This window comes from Onychostruthus taczanowskii, unplaced genomic scaffold, assembly GCF_017590055.1.
Source record: "Onychostruthus taczanowskii isolate IOZ18803 unplaced genomic scaffold, ASM1759005v1 scaffold15, whole genome shotgun sequence".
NCBI classification, from domain to species: Eukaryota; Metazoa; Chordata; class Aves; order Passeriformes; family Passeridae; genus Onychostruthus; species Onychostruthus taczanowskii.
In genome coordinates this window covers 5977521-5998265 of record NW_024498685.1, presented here as the reverse complement: position 1 = coordinate 5998265, position 20745 = coordinate 5977521, and the positions used below count along the sequence as shown (strand labels likewise).

Sequence of the window (20745 nt, the reverse complement as noted above, 5' to 3'; positions counted from 1 at the left end):
TAATTTTTTTGTCTCCTTCCCAGGTGTTTATATTCAAGTGAAATGATTCCACATAAAATTTAAATACTTGAAATACAAAACTTCCAAAGGTTTAGAAATTATTTTCTTATCTAAACTTCTGTTAGATTGTAAATAAATAAATGTCCTAAATATTATGAGTTCATTCTGTGTTTCCTTAATGTTTATTCTGTGTCTCCTTAAGGTTTCTGAATAAAGTGAATGCAGGTAAAGGCTATCCAATATTCTGTGTATTGTTGCAAAAACTTAGTATTGTTGTTCTTTATTTGTAAATTCCACTTTGGCAGAACCCACTGCTAGAATTTTTTTATCTCGAGGTGAGTTTACAGAAAGATGGAATTGCTTTACTTTGAATTTGTTTTAGTATCCATTTATATGAAATACCTATGTTTTCATATAAGTATCTTCTGTTTATTGCGGAACACAGTGATGTTTGGGATTTTTTAAACATTTCTGAGGAAGAGAGACCTACAGTCAAGTTCTTTGTGCTAGGCTTACTTTTTTCAAAATTTTAACAACACATTACTGTGTTACCGTTCTTGAGCTTAGTGTGTGTGTATAGAGAGAAATAAAGTGGAAATCCTGTCTCTGAGGATTGGAATTTAGTGTAGATTTAGATGGAAACCAAAATATTTTAGCATGCATTTGCCAGTTAAGCTTTTAAAAGGACTTTCCATGGGGTGCAGCTTCTGAAATAGTGCAGTAGTGAGTTTCTGAAGAGGTTTCCACATGATGCACATGCCATAGTCAGCTTGCTTTTAGTTCATAAGCTGCCACAGTGAAAAATCAGTATCTTGGCCTGATCAACATACACTGAAGAAAAGTTGTACTTAGTTTGAAATCATGGAATTGTTAAGGTTGGAAAAGACCTTCAAGATGGTCGGGTCGAACCATTAACCTCACACTGCCAAGTTCACCACTAACCCATGTCCCCAGGTGCCACATCCACATGTCTTTTAAATGCCTCCAGGGATGGCGGCTCCACCACTGCCCTGGGCAGCCTTTTCCAGTGCTTGACCGCCCTTTTGTGGAAGACTTTTTTTTTCTCCAATATTCCATCTAAGCATCTCCTGGCACAGCTCTTTCCCCTTTTCCCGTCTCTTGCTCCCTGGCAGCAGAGCCTGACCCCCATCTGGCTGCACTCTCCTGAGTTGTGGAGAGCCAGAAGGTCCCCCCTAAGCATCCTTTTCTCCAGACCAAACATTCACAGCTCCCTCAGCCACTCTATTCACTCTGTGCCTGTTCACCCAGCCACTTATTTTACCCAGCAAAGAGTGCACAAGTTCAAGCCAGCAGCAGCCAGTTTCTCTAGGTGAAGACGTTGGAAAAAGATAAGTTCTATTAAAGTCCAGGTAAAAAAAAATCCAAAGTCTTTCCCTTATCCAAAAAGCAGGTCACCTTGCCACAGGAGATCAGGTCAGATCCTCCTTCCCTCTCTCTTTGTAGGTGGGAGGAATACTTCTAATGTCCAGCCAACTGGGACCTGCCTAAATAGCCAGGACTGCTGGTACACGGATGGAAGTGGCTCTGTGGGTTCTCAGCAGCTTGCTCAGCACCCTCATGTGGATCCCAGCCAGCCCTGTAGATCTGTGTGAGTCTGAGAGGCACAGCAGCATCGTCTTCTGGAATGTGGGGGTTCATTCTGCTCCCTCTCGCTCTTTTCCAGCTCAGGGCTGGCTACTGTGGGGACACCTGGTTTTGCTACTGAAGACTGAGGCCGAGACAGCACTAAGTACCTCAGCCTTTTCCTCATTCTTTCTCACTATTATTTTCCACTGCATCCAATGAGGATGGAGATTTAGCCCTCCTTTTCTTGTTGTTGTATTTATAAAATCATTTTTTTATTGTCTTTGGTGGCGGTAAACAGGTTAAGTTTTAGTTGGGCTTGGGCCCCCCTGAATTCCTCCCTGCAGAACCTCATGCCCTCTTTGCAGTCCTGATTCCCTTCTGCTGGTTTGGATTTCTAGCAGACACAGAGTAAAAGGGCCAACAATCATGAGACTTTTCCAAGTCCTTCAGAGAATATTTCATCTGTCTCTATCCTGGTTGGGTGGGCTGTAACGTATTCCCACTGGGATATCTGCCTTGTTCACCTTTCCTCTGATTTTTACCCAAAACACTTTCTGCCCCCCCTCCCCCCTTTTTTTTTTTTTTTTTTTTTTTTTTTTTTTTTTCTGCTGGACAAGTTCCTGCACATTTGTTTAGCACTGATGGACAATAGCATTGTAAACTGACTCTGGAAGGGGTCTCAGAAACTGAGTTTAAAACCACTTTTGTTTAATCCACTTAAAAATATTCTTACAGAAATTCAGAGTTAATCACAGTGCAGCGAATGATAAAATGAGATACTGATACTCTGAGACCAGATTAAATTTATTATTAGGAGCTAAAAAATAGGTTCTGCTTTACAACTTCCATAAACACATTTGCTAATTAAAGAGTGCTCAAAAAGTGCTATACAGCTATTTAACTTCCATCAATATTGAATGTACCTGGGATTTAGTTGAATTATCCTTACAAATGCACTTATGAACTGCCTTTAATAAAGAGGCCTGACTTGCTCTCTTGTTGGGGTTGAAAGAACAATGTTGGTTTAAGAATCTTTAAGTGGAGAAGAGACAAGAACTAATATGCTTGAAAATTTCAAAAACTGAGTCAAATTATAATTATGTTTGGAAGCTATTTCATTTAAATTGACTATGTGCCCTGAAGACTTTGCTATACATAGATCCTTTTGTTTTACTATCTGAAAATAAGTGTGTTCTTTGTCTTTACATATATATATATATATGTATATATATGTATATATACACATATATATACACATATACACACCTATATCTAGGCACACACACCTGTGTTGCTCCAGTGCTATTTTCACAGTAGAGCAAAGTTAGTAGTTGTTTCTTTGGGTTTTTGTTTTGTGGTTTTTTTTTTGGTGTTTTTTTTTTTTTTTTTTTTTTTTTAATTATAGCAAGCTGAAATAATGTAGTATAAATCCCTAGTACTTTCACAGCATACCTTTAGAAGTTAGCTACCTTTGTCATTCATTTATGAGGGACCAAGGTAATAGTGTTAAAAAGTGAACTTATCAGTAAAAGGTTTCAAAATGTTTTTACAAGATACTGGCTTGCTAAATTGCCTTAATGTATTCCGGAGTGTGTTAAGGAAAGATGGAAGAGGTTAATTTATTGAGTTATTGTGATGTGAACTGTATAAAGACATGTTTTTAGTAAAACAGATGAATACTGAGTAGCAAGAGTACTCAAAAATAGTTACAAAAATGTAAATCACTTTTTACAAATTACGATCTAGATGTCGTATCTGTAAAACAGATATGAATTATGGGAATATGAATTACTTGGAAATGAAGTAATTCTCCTTCTAACATACTTAAATTTTTATTATTTTTTTTTGGAAAAAAAAGGAAAAAAGTTAACAAAGTTGTTGCAAAAACAGAATACATTTTGATTTTAAATGGTTGTCTTCCAGTAACATCTATGCTAAAATCTTTCCAATTTCCTCATAGTGTACAATTCACCATAATCTGATTAGAGTGTCTAGTTAATAAATAAGGGTTTTGTGGAGTTATTTTAAAAAGATATTTTTTTAATGTTAATTTTTATGTAATTCAATTTTCCATTGAATCCCATGGAATATTATTGTATTAAAAAAATTATGTGTATTTAACCTGGTTTAACTCTACATGACTGCAGAACATATGAAGCTGGTCAGGCTAACAAAGGATGGAACACTGACAGTGCTTTGGTACAGCGGGGGCTATTGATTAGTTTTTGCTTATTAATCCAGTCCAGGTTCCTCCATAAGGTTTGAATTACAAACCCACACACCAAATAAAAAAGTGAGGGAAGGCTGAAAGGAGACCAACAGTCTCAGAGCTGAGTTTAGTTCTAGTCTTAGGCAGACTAGAACAGGCAGGCTCCTGGTCAGAATTCTGGTGCCAGCCAGCCAGGCTCCCTCCTGAGCAGCTGCTCTCATGAAATGCACTGGGTCTGAATTTCTTAAAATTATTTTGGCATTTAAAAGGGTTTTTTCTTTGTTCTTATTTAGTGAAATGCTTTACAATATTAATTTTCTGTTTAAGTTGTGCAGTGTGCAATATTTGTCTTGGGGAAAGTTTGATTATAGGAATAACCTATTAATTATGAGTGAAGGAAGATAGTTATGAGTTTTTCAGTTGATTTTTTTTTAGAATCATATATTTTAGAAGATGGCTGGATTATCTTGAGGTTGGCCATTTACATACATTTCTTTGTCAAATCTTCTACAGAAGATTATAGTTATCACCTGAAACTGTAAATTGCTAAATGTGTTTTTTTTTTTTTTAATTACTATTGAGTAGTGTAAGTGTAGAGCATTAATGGTTATTGTTGTGATATTCAAGTTTTTTCTTGCTGACTTTAGTCAAGCAGAACTTGTTTTCATTGGGAATTTTGCTGACTGAAGACTATGTAATTGCCCAGTAATTAACATAGTTAAAAGATATCACTCTACGTGTAGTTTGCACTTTGGAACCCAAATGTTCTGTGGGTTTTTGCAGCATTGCCAGAAGGGATACTTTTGCATAGCAATTTGAATAAATTTCAGTAGTTCTCTTTAAACAGTTCTGGTTTCAAAACCCATTCGGCTCTGAGAATATATAAGGCCCTTGTTACCTTAAATAATTCCATGAATTCTCAAGTATATTATTTCTAATTTCACTGTGTGCTTCTATAAATAACTGTCCACTACAACTTGTTACTGTTTTGTTCTTGTGTGTGTGTTCTACATGCATGGGAGTTTTATACTTTGGGATGAGTATCTGTTAGGCATGCATTTACTTCCAGTTTAGCAAAGGTCTTAGAGGACTTACAGAATTCTGGTTAAAAATAAATTAAAGCTGGGAGAAGGAAAAATTGGTTTCTTTTAAACTGGGAAGATGTGGAGCATTTTGCTTTTGTCTGTTTGTTTGGGGCTGGGGGGAGTTTAACTCTTCTTGAATGAGAAATAATTTTTTGCTTAATTGTTAACTGATGTGTGATATTCTTGGTATGTGTCCTCCTCACTTACTTGGTCCTTAAATGTCCTGGTAACTTGCTGAGTACGGAACCTCTTAGGAAACGTCTCCCTCTTCCTGAGAAAGGCCTGGTAGTTCTGACAAATCTTTGTCAAAAGCTTTGGGCCTGGAGAAGAGCTGTATTCTAGAAATGCATAGTAGGCATAAAGAATCAACCTGAAGTGATAAATTATTTTAAAGTATTGTGATCTGATTAAAAGAAAAGCATTTAGGTGTTGAGCTCAAATCCTGTTTTCACTCTGGCCTAATCTGGAATCTCTGTTTGCAGCTCCCTAGGCATATTCCAAAGGCATTGATGGCAATCAGCCCTTTCTGTGACAAATAAATATTTTATATTTTTTGATTGCAACAGAGAACATACAATTATGATAATATCCATTTGGTCAAAGGTCATGTGGTGAAAAGTGTTGTGTTGCATGCTTAGGAGCAGACCAAAAATGAAGATGAAAAAAAAGAAAGATAATGTGCACAGACATTCTGGAAGCACTGTTTTCTGTTGGACAGTGTTGATCCATTTTCATTTTACTTGTTTTTGAGTTGGGAGTTGGACAATGTGAAACCTCTCTGGTTTGCTTCATAAGAGTCATATGAAAAGGAATTTTAAGTCATGTCGTGAGTTGCTTCTTCACAAACCGGACCATCTCTTTGGAGAGCATGGAAAATCAAGTTAATTTACTTAATATGTGAACAAAAAGTCATTAAGTCTTCTTTTGAGTATTAGTAAATGGAGCAAAAGGTGCAATGATGATACATTCTTCTTTCTGTGTGGGAGGGAGAGTATTATCTGGCTTTTTCTGCTTCTAACAGTATATTTAGAGCTTGCAAACAAAGGTTTAAAAGGGTTTTTAAATGATCAGTTGTTTGTACTTCAGTTTTTGCATTAAACTTCCATAAAATCTGAATTTCTAATAGGTGACTGGGGCAAAATGAATATTATTAGCGTTATTTAAGGTTTTCTTTTTCAAGACCAGCAACTGAGTCATATAAAATCAGAAGGAGTTGAAAATCTGAGGCATAATGTCATGTCAAAGGAATAGATTAGTGTCTTTTTTCGTGCCTGAAATGAGTACCTTTTCCTGTGAGAGGTGCTGTGCTTTCAGGGTTTGGAGGAAGCTGAGGGGAGTTGTTTTATTAATTGGAAAAGTGAGTCTTCAAGTCCATTAGGAGACATACAGGAATGATAAAAGAATGCTGTGTATTTTTATTTAGTGCAATCCTATCTTAAATAATGTATTTATTTAGTATAATCCTATCTTACTATGCTCTGCTGATTTTTGGGGTTTTTTTGGTTCTTTGGGTTTTTTTGGTTTTTTTTTAAAGTATCCATGGTCATGTGTCAGCTTTTCTAACACAGGATTAGAATGATAACCTGTACATGCTGACATTTCACAGTTTTTGTGAACTGTCTATATGTAATTTAAAGAGTATCTTTTTCATAATATTTAACTATGAGGTGTACTGTTTATCCTTTGTATTTAGACCTTTACTATCATATTTTACTTTTAATTAAGAGAAGAGGCCTCATTTTTAAGTGCATAACAAGATGATCTACAGAATTTTTAAAGGTTGGGCTTTTTTTTTTTTTTTCTTTTTTTTTTATTTAAAGATTCTTCTTCTTGTGAAAGAGTGTTGGTTTTTAGAATAAGTGATTCACTCAGCACCAGATTTTCCTAGGCAGTGCATCATGCCAAAACCTGGTATTACCCTGGGTTTGGTTTTGTTTAGTTGGGTTTTTTACTTTTTATTTTCCTGTAAAGTATATATTCCTTCTTAATGTAAAAGGTCTTGAGCACTCTTTTCATAACATTAATGACATTTATTAGTGCAAGTTACCACACATCCATATGAGCATGCATTCAAAGACTAGATTTTTGTTTGACATGTTGTTATATTAAATGGTGTTGCTGTGATGCTCTTACTGTTACTAAGATTGTGTCAAACCTTCTATTTTCACATACCTGTTCTGTGACAAAGTTCGCTTGAGGCAGAACTTGGTGCCTTTTACTCTTGGAAAGCTTCTCCATTGTGCAAACACCTCTTTTTAAGCTCTGTTAAAGCACATTACTGTGATTTGCTGGTAAAAATAATTGATTGCATTTGCTAATGCTGCTTATTAACAGTAACATGGGGAAGCAGGAGAATTTCAGTTGTCAGTCTGAGTTCTTGAAGCTCAATAATATTTTAAGTGGGAATGCATTTGAAACATGTGACCCTTTCTTTTTGCTTTTAAACTCTCCATTTCTTAAGTTTATCAGACATGAACTGTAGAAGAAAGGCCATGGTTTGTTCTGGCATTCCCAAACTCTTAACAGGAGGTGTTTCTGTACCTTCTATTTGCTTCTAGGTAAAAAGATTGTGTTCCTAAATCAGCGCTGTAGAAAGATCAAGCATATAGTTGGAGTGACTGGTTGCATGAAATTCTGGGAACTGATACCAGCTCTTCTCTTGAGAGGGAAGCCCTGAATTGCAAAGCACAGTATCTGTTCAAAGGCTGAGAGGAAGATGAAGGCTGAGACTACTGAAACTGGCTCAAAGAGCCACTGATTCATAATGAAGCGTTACACTTTTCTTGTTGAGAAAAAGAGTTATTTGTAATTGTCTTGCTTTGTTCATGATCAAATAGTACCATTTAATGATTCCTAGGAGTGGTTTTGAATAAAGTAATGAATTAACAAAGTAATTTATTACTTCCAAAGAAGAAGCATCCCCATGCAGTTCTGCTTTCTTGTCGGGATATTTTTTCCTTAATGCCAAAAGTTCACCTCAGCCTTTTTCAAGAAACATTTCTGTGGGGTACAAAGATTTATGTAAGACTTTTTTTTCTTTGAAATCATGATGAAAATATTTCTCAGAAACATAAAATCATAGAATAGTTTGGGTTGGAAGTGATGTCAAAGCTCATTCATTTCCAGCCCCTGCCATGGTCAGGGACACCTTCCACTATCCCAGGTTGCTCAGAGCCCCATCCATGCTAGCCTTGGACACTTCCAGGATGGGGCAGCCACAGCTTCTCTGGGCACCCTGTGCCAGGGCCTGACCACCCTCATAGGGAAGAATTTCTTCCTGATAACCAATCTAAGCATCCTCTCTGTCAGTGTGAAGCCATTCTGCCTTGTCCTGTCACTCCAGGCCCTTGTCAGTAGTCTGTCTCCATCTTTCCTGTGGGCTGCCTTCAGGTACATTTCATTAGGCTTTCAGTCCTTTTATTCCTCCTACAACAACGAAGATTCTAGAGCTACTCTTTCCCCTTCATGCTCCTCTCTTGAGGTTGGTTCTTCTGCCATCAGCAAACGCAGTCTGAAATGATCTTGGACAGATGTTGGTAGTTATGAGTACGGTTCAGCTGAAGAACAATGTCAAAAGTGTATTCACTTTTTCTTTTAATGATACTCTTGTGGATCAAACTGAATACATTGAAACACAGACCATCCATGGAAGGAGCATTTGGAATTTTCTAATCCAAACCACTGTGTAAAGCAGATCTGGTTAGAACAGGTGGGTCTTGGCCCTTTCCAGTCAAATTCTTTATGATTATCCTCAGGAATAAGTCTTTGTGGTAGGGTAATTCTTCAGGGTCATTCCTTGTGATTATCCTCAGGTCCAACATGTTTGTGGGCAGCCTGTTCCAATATCTGGTCACAATTTTCACTATTCCACCTTGTGTCCTAAGGGTTTTCTCCTATCCCAGTGCAGCTCTGAGAACAGCCTGGCTCTGTCTTTTAGAGGCCTGTGTGCAATTTAAGGATTCCAGTAAAATTAGAATACTTTATGTATGAGACTTTTTAGTATACCATGGTCACTTTTTCTCAAGCATTTGTGGGACTTCTGGTGTCTGATCTTTGTGACCTAATTAGCACATGACAAGTCAGGCTTTTATAACTTTTTTTTTTTTTTTTTTTTTTTTTTTTTTTTTTTTTTTTTTTTTAAATTTTGTTGTAGAATACAAGCTAAATTCCAGAATTATTCCAGAATTTCAGACCTTTTGATTATCATTAGACTGAATCAGGTTTCAGAGATTGTTGTTCTGGATTAGATGTTGATTAATTGTATGTTTTGCCTGCCTGTACTTAACACAAATGTTTAATTCCAGTTTAATTCAAGCTGCTTTCTGAGATTTTTTTTGGAGTGGGTGGGGAGAAGGATTGGTGAAAGGAAAGGGATTTCCTTCACAGCACAGTATGTTTGAATTGTATGCACTTTGCCAGAATTCTCACAGAAGTTTATGTGCATTTTGTAAAAATGTGTGGCTTTTGAAGTGAAAGGATACTTGTGATAGAGAAAGCTTAGAGAAGGCCAATAGAGAAATGTGAAGAATAGTTAACTGTGTGATTTCTTATTTTTATAAAGCAAAAACTAGCCTTTCTATGTTCTGGTCACAAGAAACCAATTATAGTGAAGACTGAAGCTCTAACCCTTGAGTTCCTGAAATTGTTAGAATTAAGTGTTGGGAAAGATAGTTTCTGCAGGTATTGAAATATGCTGAATAATACTGTATTTTAATATTTCTGCTGGAGTGGGTAATGTATTACTTGAGACTATCTTTGGATATCTAAGGAGAAGAAGCTGGCAGTTTTTAAGTAGATGATTGTCAAAGATGGGGGAATCTCATAGAACATGGGTTTCCCAGTTTTCTCTGTTAGTTTTTTCTAGGATATGGTTGAGGAATTGACAGTTTTTGAATATGTTTTCCACACAAGGCTGTGGTGCTGTGGGTTGTTTTTCCCCCCCCCTCCTATGTCATAAGTGAATTTGAAAACCAGTACTTGCCATCTCTGTAGGAGCTCTCAGAGCTCATTTTCCTCTTGTGGGTAAAAGTGGAACTCTTAATTTCTTTTTGTGTGGTTGTGTTTGAGCTATGGAATTGAAATGGACTTGAAATTTGTATTTCATTGCTTTGTCCTGCTTTGCTCACTGTTTAAAAAAGCCAAAAGCTATATGATGAAGAATAGTGCCCTCAAATTCTAAACTACCAATTTTTGTAGAATTGATTTTGTAGATTATCTTAATACCAGTTTTTTGTGGAGTTTCTGGCATTTTTTCTCATACAAATTCAGCACCTTGAAGATGAGAATATTATTTCTAATGATTATTCAAGTTTCTTTAATAAAGGCTATATGAAACTCAGGTGTTTATTTATACAGTGTGGTTCTTTTTCCTTCTAAAAAGGCTTTTAGCACTGGGAATGGCATTTATGGAAGTCCTACAAATCGTGTAAGATGGTCTTGCTACATGAAGCTGATACAAATGCTAGAGCTTTTTCTGTAACTGTTTTGTTACTTGCAGCATACTTCCCTTCCCTTCCCTTCCCTTCCCTTCCCTTCCCTTCCCTTCCTCTTTCTTTCTCTTAAATTCACTGAAGGAATTGTTAGAGGAATTTCAGGCATTGCCATTTGGTTTATAAATTCTATTTTGTGTAAATTCATCCTTGACTTTTATTGTCTCATTCATTAGTGTGCTGTTCTTATCTCTAAGCGCTGAACCCTTCTGGAAACTCTTCAGAATAAATGGATCAATGTGTAGACCTGAAAGGTGAACAGGAAAAGAAAATTCTCTGTGTGTTTTCTCCAGTGCTTGACTGCTGCTACTTCTTAGACCAAAGTCCCAGTCCTTGCAGATATTCTGAACTTGACTGTGTGTAGCTTTAGTCAGTGCCAGAGCTAGCCTTGCTTTCAGGTTGGGTTGCATGAGTTGTCCTCAGAGGCTTTGCAAACCAAATTGTGATTACTTTAATGTCAAGCTGCTTTATTTGGGCTGTGGAAGAAAATTCATTACAATGGGCTGGGCTTTATTTTTTTCTTAAAAGTACCATAGATTTGAGTGGAATCAATTGTAATGTAAGCAACTGCTACTGCAAAATAGATGGGTGTGCAACAGCTGTCATTTTTTGGGTTTTGTTTTTTTCTATTAGAAAAGTTTTGACATTACTTAATGTACTAAGTGTTTATTGAGTCAGTACTGGAAGTGAAATCAGAGAATAATTTAGGTTAGCAAAGACCTTTAGTATCATGGAGTCCAACCATTAACCGCCCACTGCCAAGTCCAGCCCTGAACCACATCCCCAAGTGCCACATCTACATGTCATTTAAATACCTCCAGGGACTGTGATTTAACCACAGCTCTGGGCAGCCTGTTCCAATGCTTGACAACATTTTTGATGAAGAAATTTTCCCTGATATCCAATCTAAACCTCCCCTGGCACAACTTGAGGCCATCTCCTCTTCTCCTGTCACTTTCTGCACCCTCCCGTAAGGGAGGGGTAAGGACTGATAATATTCCCCTGAGCCTCTTTTTCTACTACATGAACCAGCCTCAGTTCCCAGGAAATATTGCTGTGACACATTCTGTGTTCTTTTTCCCCATAACCTTGAAGTATCTTAATTGTCAGTGTGGGTGAGCAGGCTCCTGTCCCCTGTTAAAGTGAAGGTGCCAACAGCCCTGTCACTGTGCCTGTCACTCTGGGGGGTGACCAGCACTCTGCTTCCTGGCAGGGCAGGTTTCCCACATGTCCCTTTTTTATGATGGGGTCCACACCGGAACATGATGGAGAAAACTGAATTGACAAATTTGATAGAATTGAGGAATTTTGTATTTGGTCAAATTTTCAGAGTTGTTATCAGTTACATTTATAGTGAATTATTAATACATTTAGTGTTGCCTTGTTTTCACTGCCTTATGATAGGGCAGGACACACAACATGCAGAATTGCTAGGGTGATTTTTCTTCTGTAGGAAATTCTACAAATGCTCTAAATGTATTTTAGTTTCCATTATGCTTTGCATTCATATTCTGTTCTTTCTTGAGCTAGGTATCCTTTGGGATATGTGTATTCAGTAATTAAATTTTTCCAATTAATGTCTTAGTAGCTATTATAAGTTCTTAAGATACCAAATGCTTATCCTGCAGCTATAATTGGTAAGATCAGGATGAAAGCCTGTATCAGCCAGGTAAAAAGAAGGAAGTTTGTTCCTGAATTTTAAAATTTGTAAGTGGTACTTGGAGTTTTGGTGAAAGCCATGGGGAAAAGTGCATGTGAGCTAGTTAGACCTTGGTGATACAGAAATTTATTATCTGCCCTGCTCTTTATCACAAAGGTATTGCCACTGTACTTGCTTTCTAAATTACATCTTTTTAGTTTTCTTTTTCATATATATATATATATATATATATTACATCTCACATACTTATCCTGAGTTTTCACTGCCTTATGATAGGGCAGGACACACAACATGCAGAATTGCTAGGGTGATTTTTCTTCTGTAGGAAATTCTACAAATGCTCTAAATGTATTTTAGTTTCCATTATGCTTTGCATTCATATTCTGTTCTTTCTTGAGCTAGGTATCCTTTGGGATATGTGTATTCAGTAATTAAATTTTTCCAATTAATGTCTTAGTAGCTATTATAAGTTCTTAAGATACCAAATGCTTATCCTGCAGCTATAATTGGTAAGATCAGGATGAAAGCCTGTATCAGCCAGGTAAAAAGAAGGAAGTTTGTTCCTGAATTTTAAAATTTGTAAGTGGTACTTGGAGTTTTGGTGAAAGCCATGGGGAAAAGTGCATGTGAGCTAGTTAGACCTTGGTGATACAGAAATTTATTATCTGCCCTGCTCTTTATCACAAAGGTATTGCCACTGTACATGCTTTCTAAATTACGTCTTTTTAGTTTTGTTTTATTGGGGTTTTTTAGTTTTCTTTTTCTTATATATATTTTACATCTCACATACTTATCCTGAGTAGACTTTTTAGAACCTGCAGTATTGGCCAATAATTTCTTCTTCAAATGCTGTGGTCTGTGTTATGTCCAGTCAAGGGACAGCTAATGAGCCTGTCCTGGACTGAACACATTGGATGAGGCATTTAGGAAACATAAGAATGAAAGTAAAACTGACAGGTTGTCATAGATAGGGAGTTACCCTGGGGTTTGCCAGAAATACAAATGCAGCAGCCCCACCCTCAGGCAGCTCCACACGCACCATTCTGACAAAACAAAAAGCAGTATATTCTGCCAGTTTTTCCATTAAAATGTACAAAATCCGGCCTCAAACTCAAATTTATAGGCCAGGTTATACAGAAGTCACTTGATTGTACCTGGCAGAATCAGATCTCTATTACCTAGACAAATTTAGATTATCAAGACTTGATTAATTTGAATTCTCCCTAACCAGAGGGAGATGTGAATGAGGAATTCTTCCTAATTCACCATTTGGTCTTTCCACCACTTCTGCCTTTTGGATATGAAGAATACGAGGATCTCTGGTGGGATTACAACATTCTTTCTCCCCCTAACTGTTGGAATGGGAAGGAGGGGCTTTTTTTCCCCAGCTTACATTTTTCTGCCTTATTTCTTGGGAATGGCTCTTGATCTTCCTGTGTATAAAAACATGCTTTTGGTGGGTCTATTAGGTAAGTGCATTTCACAAAGTTGTCATGACCTGTTTTAGGCTGCTGGCCAGGCTTTGGGGACTGTATTTGGCACAGGAAAGCTTGTGAGCTTCTCAGGTATGAGAATAAATCTGAATAAATCCAACATGCAGCCTTACTAGCCATGCATGAGAAAGTCTTGAGCAACCTCATCTGAAATGCAGTGTTGACCCTGCTTTGAGCAGGAGCTGGGGTTGGATGACCTGCTGGTCTGAATTTTGGCAGAATTTACTGTTCCATTTGGTGGATTCAAACTTGTTGATAAAACCTTCTCAAAATACAGTGGCTTGCATACTCGTTGTCCATGGAAAGTTTCCTTCTTTTCACGGCATGTGACTGGAGAGCTTCTCAAGCCTTTTAGGACATGACTGTCTGAGAACTGCAGTGTTTTGGAAATGACCTGGGCTGGATGACCTACTGTGTCTTTTCCAACCATAATTTCTATGACTCTGTAATTTTGAGGTTGACTTCTTGTTGCCCAATTTTACAGTTACTTAATTCCAGTATCGGGCATATTTCAAGAGACCACATTTAGTCATGGTAAGACTGTGTGGGTTGTTTTGTCTTTTTCTGTTATTTTTCAAATCCTGAGGATTGTCAGCACTTAATGTATTCTTTCCTATTCCAGTGCCACAAATAATGTTCCTGCCCTGTGAGGAAAGAAAAGTCTGATTCCCCATTTTGGAATAGATGGTTGATTAAAAGAGCTTGCTCCCAGATTTATTGCAGCTCTAAGGAGAGGTGTTAGGCTACTTCTGTTATTCATTTGTACCAGAAATGCATTTCCATCTTGAGAATAAGGGATATAATTGAGAAATTTTGTGTTTGGTCAAATTTTCAGTATTGTTATCAGTTAAATTTATAATGAATTATTAATACATTTTTAGAGCTAAATGCACATGTACTTTGAGGACTGTGAATGTCTCCTATTTCTTTTTCTAAACATTTTCTATTACATTGATGTGTCCCTATTCCCTGCAGAAGGCTCCATTTTATGCAAGAAGAGATCATAGTTTGAGAAATGCATCGCCTAATAAGAGCTCTTGCACCAACACTCTCTGAAGAGAACCTCAGCCTCTGAGTTTTTGAAGTGCCTTTTTGAGTTTTTGAAGTGCCTTATATCAGCACCCCTCAGGATTTATTCCATGCTTTCTATCCTGATCTGGTGCCTGCATATTTATGACACATGTCAAGTTTCTGGTATTTTTTTTTTTTTTTGTCCACAGCAATCAAAGCATGGAAACAAATCAGGATTTCATTTTGAAACAGAGGTGCATATACATGTATGAATATATGTTATACACACCCAAAGAGCAAGCAGACCTAGAATTCTCTCACCTGGGAGAGAATCACTTGACCTGGAATTCCTGTGGGGTTTCTGAAGAACAGGAAATTGGAGGATTAGCATCTAGGTGTGAAAACACCATTGGTACTACAGAGACTTGTTTGGGGTTTGTTTGTCTTTTATTCTATTGGAGTGATATGTGGAATAATTCATAAATTAATCATGCTGTTACAGCCACAAAATATTTGTGTTTAAAATTTGTGGGGTAAAGGTAATCTTAGGTCAGAATAGTCCTGGGATTGTTACCAGCCTTAAAAAACTGTATATGAAATGCAGTAAAAAAGATGATGGATTCAATAACAGGTTGCTCTCCAGTTTTTCTTCTGCCCTACATTCTTTTTCTCTATGAAAAGTTCCGTTTTATTTATGCATAGTTTCTTATAAATGTTCTTGAAGGAGAAATGGAAATCCTCACATGTTTTCCTTACAGGGCCTTCTGTCTTTACTGCCTCAGGTCCGTGTTGTATTTGAAGAGAAATCAAAGTAGTTAATCACTTCTTAGAACATGATTTTACATATTTTCTATTTTTGTTTGCCTTTTATTTTTTTTTAGAGACTCTCCATTTTAGCATGCCTTTCCAAAATTGCTTTAATTCTTGTTGAACTCCTCTGAACTTGTTCCAGTGTGTGTTTTTTAAAATACAGTGCTGAATGTACTTTCCCTGGTTGAGATATAACCAGTTCTGAGATGATGGGAATAAGGTCTCATGCACTTTGTGGAGAAGATCTGCTTTGAAGGAACTTAGTGTAGAGCCTGTAAGACCTGTTGATGTGATACAGAATGTATCACAGATAGAACAGATAAAATACCTGTTTGCCTTTCTAAAGGCTCGCTTTCTCCAGCTGGCTGCTCTGCCTGGTGTCTGAACACTGGGTTGTGCAGTGATTGTGTCAATCACCAGTCTGGTTTGGGTGGTTTTTCCCAGAATGTGGCATGAGTACAGCGACATTCTCAATTGGTGCTGTCTCCATCTGCAGTCCTGTGCTGTCCACACAATCTCCATCCATCACTGGTGCACATACATGCTGCATTCTTGAGCTGTCTGTTAAAGCTCTGAATGTTGATAGACTGCATGAATGTTTAACCAATTGACCTTAACACTGGTTGGAAAAATACCCAGCTACCTTCTTTCTCTCTTGGAAGATGAACCAGCACAAAACCCAACCAACACAAACCCAACAAACACCTCATAGTCCCTAGAAAGATACTTAGTTCTTGTGCCACATGAGACTACTGTACAGTATTTCAATTTAGACAAATATTTCTAGTTACACTGTGATGATTTATCATTGAATCACAGAGAGGTTTGGGTTGGAAGGGATTTTAAAGTTCACCCAGTCCCATGACAGGGGCACCTTCCACTATCCCAGGTTGCTTCAAGCTCCATCCAACCTGGCCTTGGACACTTCCAGGGATGGGGCAGCCACAGCTTCTCTGGGCAACCAGTGCCAGGGCCTCCCCCCCCTCACATTAAAGAATTTCTTCCTGACATGCAATCTGAACCTACTCTCTTGTAAACAGTCCTTTTACATCTTTTCTGCAGTAGTGAAAGTTTATCCAGCCTATAGACTGTTTTAACTGAAGTCAGTTAGCTTTATAAACATTTTAACATCCTAAAAAGACCATATGGGTTTTTTGGATCATCCATCATTTACCTATCAGAATTACAGATATATATATTTTGTTAATACATAATACCTTTCTTTCAACAGCTTTGTGTATCTTGAGTTAGTTTCATTAGCTGAGTAACTTAGCCTGCTTTTTTTTTTTTTAAAGGAACTGCAATTTAACTATAAATATATCCAAATGCCACAGAATTCAGGGCTGCAAGTCAAAAATGCTGATCAGTTTGTAAAATCTTAATCAGTCCCTCCACGAAACCTAGGGACGGACCTCTGTGGTAGCAGAAAAATTTCCAGAAATTCACCACAGTCTTTTTCCAAGCTGCAGTTTGTTCTGATGTTGCCAGACAGCTAAGAAGATATGGGAAAAGCAGGAAATCTTTTTGGATTTAATCACAGTGCTGATTTGGAAAAGCAACTTAACAATGGAAAATATTTTTTATGCTTTAAATCATAAACACAAAACTATGCGAGGTCCATGGTAGATCATGACTGCATTAAGATAGATTTTTTTTCCTTATGAGTAAAGATAACCCTTCAATTTGGAATCTGGTGGTCAGAAATCCTATTTCCTAGACATATTTATGAATTTATTTGTTTAATTTTTTAATAGATATATCTATCCAGACTAGATTATCTGATGGTTGTAGTACCATTTGTTGAGGTACAGGGACCTGTTTGCTATACCTGAAATCTTTAGCTATAACTTTTAGGTAACATCTTCCTATTTTCCTCTATGAGGAAGCTTTTCCTGCATTTTTGCTTTCAAAAGATGTTGGACTATGTTGATGAGCAGTGCTTGTTTTCCCCTGAACTTATTCAAGTTCTGTTGTAAAACACCCAATGTTTAGTATTTTACTCGATCAATAAAAAAACGCTTCTTAAGCGAGATCTTGCAGTTCTTGGCCTTGCATCTTCTGTGTGAAAAAGTTCTTATTTAGGCCCCTTTATCTCTTTTAGGACTTAAAAATTATGGAGACTTCACGTGGACTGTGGAGATGAGACTGGAGGGAAGGACTGAATGCTCATTTCTGAGCAAGCAGGGGATGAGGTTATGAAAATGTTTTAAAATCAAGATTTCTTTTGTGTTCTAGTGCCTGCTGAAAGATGGATGATGATGACTTTGGAGGCTTTGAGGTATGCTGTTTGGATAACTTTGCTTTGAAATTTAACAATTTTCAACTATTTTATGGACATTTGTAGAGTTTTATAAAATATGTAACAGTTTCTTCTGGTTTTCAGGCAGCAGAGAGTTATGAGTTTGGAAATGGTGAAAAGCAGACCACATCTCCTGCTATTGCTTGGGCAGCATTTCCTACAGGTATTGACAGAATCACTGTGAAAAACCTTAATATTCTATTCCTGTCCTTATGTACTCACTGTAAAAATCAGGGCTTAGAAGGGTGTATACAATAAAATAATGCACAATAAAAGAGTAGCCAGCAGTCAAAACCTGGGCATAAGAATGTTCCTGAGCAATTATTTTGGGAAGCTGCACTTCTCAAAGTTAAACTTTAGAGAGGAATGAAAGAGAAATTCAGTTTATACAGTAGAAAAGGAATGGAACTTCTTCATTCAAAGGATAGTCTTTTCTACAGAGTGTGGAAGATCTGTTGCAAATTGTGGGAAAACAGAAAAAGTTAAAAATAGGATTGTGATGAAGTCTTCTACTTGCTTTGGGGAAGAGGGGAGTGATGAGAATGATCATTTTTACTTCAGCCATTTATATGGTTGACAAATATATTATATATTCTTTATCTCAAGCAGAAGCAGAAACATTAGGGAACTGATTTATTAATTTTTACACTGCCTGATGCCTGTCTGGATTTTAGGAAATTGATAAATGTATATTATCAGTAGAACTAAAATATTATGGAGGTGTTACCGATTTTGTTGTGGTCTAGATTTCAGTCTTTCCACAAAACAAAACAGCACTTTTGCTGCACCAGGGAAAAATGACCAACAACCCACATTGTGTTGTTATGAAGAATAAATTATGCAAAATAAGGCAGGGGTTTTTCTTAACATGAGCTCTCTATAAATCATGTTCTTAAAATGTTTTTATTAATCTATTTCTGGCTTTTATCTGTTACAGAATAATTAGTTTTATTTGTCATTGAAACAGAGGAAAACAAATACTAAGGAAACAATATTTTTCCAAATAACATTATTATTCATCTTGTCATTTTGACTGATATTCAAAATTACTGCTGAAATTCAGAAGCATGTTTTGTTGTGTTTAATAAATTAAGTCCAATATAGCTGGGCAGTGTCTGTCAGTGAAGTCCATTAAAATCCTGTAAGGTGTGTAGAATTAAAATTATTTGTATGTAACACAGAAGCTTTTTGTATGATTTTAAGTGACACAGAAGTCATAGGATAAGTTATACCAAGGTATTTTAAGCATTTCAAAATTAAAAGAAAACTCCTGTATTCTGGATATTTTGTTACTGTAAAATCTTTATGTGGCTTTTTCATGCAAATATTGCTGTGAATAAATTAGTTTATTGCAATAGGCAAAATTTTAATAGTATTGGCCAAGTGTTTCTTGGGCACTGACTTGTAGATGAATGTTTTTAGAATTAACTGAATTGTCTGCCCAATGTTATCTATATATAAAGATGTTCCTGTCTTACCCTAGAAATTTCTTAGTAAGGCCTTGCTGAAAAATTCAAATGTATTATGGTGCTATTGAGGTGATTTTTGATAAATTTGGGGGGTGATAACATTGTGTACACCCAAGATTTGATAAACTTTCCAGAGGAGGAGTTACTCATCTTGTGAATTTCCTATACGTCTGCTGTTTGAAGTTGTAAAGCAAAACACTGAAGCCTGTGGCTGTATTTTTCAGTGTGCAGGCAGAATTCAGAAATTATTTCTAAGGCCTCAGTGGTAACTTCATTACAGTTTTGCCCTTGAAATTGGTCTTGAGCTTGTTACTATATTTTTTTTTTTTTGGTAGTATGGACCACATGGCTGTAGATTTAAAATGTTAGAGTAGTAGATGCAATTACTTTTCTTCTAGAATAGTTTGGCTTTGGAGGAATAAAATGTGGGGAAGAGCTTTGTGCTGTGAGTTACCAGAAATCATCTTGAGGGTGCATCAGAGTGGTTTTTCCCACTGTGGTCTCAAACCAGTTTTAAACTCAAATTTTCTACCTGAGTGTTACTTATAATGAAAATGTTTAGGGATAGAATTTTCAGTGTATGCAGTATAACTGAAAGTGTCCTTGAATTGTATTATCAAGAAAGGGGAGTTGAGGAAGGAAATTTAATTTTGTTTCTGGTTTTTTTTTTTTTTTTTTTAATTATTATTTTTAACAGCTGAAACCTACATGTAGGGGAACTATGCTACAAGTAGTTTGCAACATTCTACAAAAATATGTCAAATAATTAATATATGGTCTTTTGCTCAGAGCCCTGCTGTCATATTACTTCTTAATTGCTAGATATGAGTAACATCCAATTAGTAAATATTACCCATGTGATACATTTGATATTTCACGTCTTCATTCTGAAACTCAGTACGAAGGATAAGACTCAATTGGAATGTTGATTTAACAGTTCATGTTCATCCATTTGGTTTTGTTTTCAGAATTTCTGATCCCCAGGGAATTTTAATAATTGTTTAAGCTGCATTGCCAGCATAAAGACACAGAATTTTCCTTGCATTAGCAAGCTTGCAGGCTGTCCCTGATCTCTGCTGCTATTAGCAAACTGCATGGTTCTGGCAGTTCTTACAAATTTATGACAGAATATTCTTAATACTGGGAAGCCTGGTCTTCAGAAATTACTAGATACTTTTAAAGTACAATTCTGGCAATATCTGCATCTTATTTCAGCCTTTTCAGGTGGTATGACTTTTGATATACCTTCAATTGAGTGAATGCTTCTTTTCTCTTTAGTGCTAGAGCTTTGATTATTGAACAATAAGTTTATTTGAAAATTCATCAGACTTAGCCTGCTGAAGTCAGGTCAGGTAGTTCCGACAAAGGCAAGGAAAGTTTCAGGGGTTGTGAAACTGTTCAATTATGGTAACTAAGGCATGGTAAGCAGGAATGATTTAGGGGTTCTCTTTATAAGCAGATTTTGAGCTGAATTAAATGCAATTTCACCAGTATATACACAAGAGGAATGAATTAAGAGAGCTTGAATTACAGATATAGCACATGTAGTTCTAGGAATGTCTAATTTATGAATCTTTAGCATTACTGAAAGGTAAAAAGAAGGTTTTGCAATAAAAGATGTTTGAATGATACC

The 20745-nt window shown here is 36.6% G+C and overlaps 1 protein-coding gene across 2 annotated transcripts in view; it reads left to right on the top strand.

The window, feature by feature from the left end:
- CCDC91 (coiled-coil domain containing 91) overlaps positions 1–20745 on the top strand; it is a 117797-nt gene that overhangs the window by 5934 nt on the left and 91118 nt on the right. For both annotated transcript variants that reach the window (XR_005952206.1, XM_041398709.1), the window contains exons 2-3: positions 17580–17622; positions 17728–17806. Coding sequence is in view for 1 of the 2 variants with exons in the window: in XM_041398709.1 (XP_041254643.1) it covers positions 17593–17622; positions 17728–17806 (109 nt within the window). In the remaining variant the exon portion in view is untranslated. The remainder of the gene's footprint in view (positions 1–17579; positions 17623–17727; positions 17807–20745) is intronic.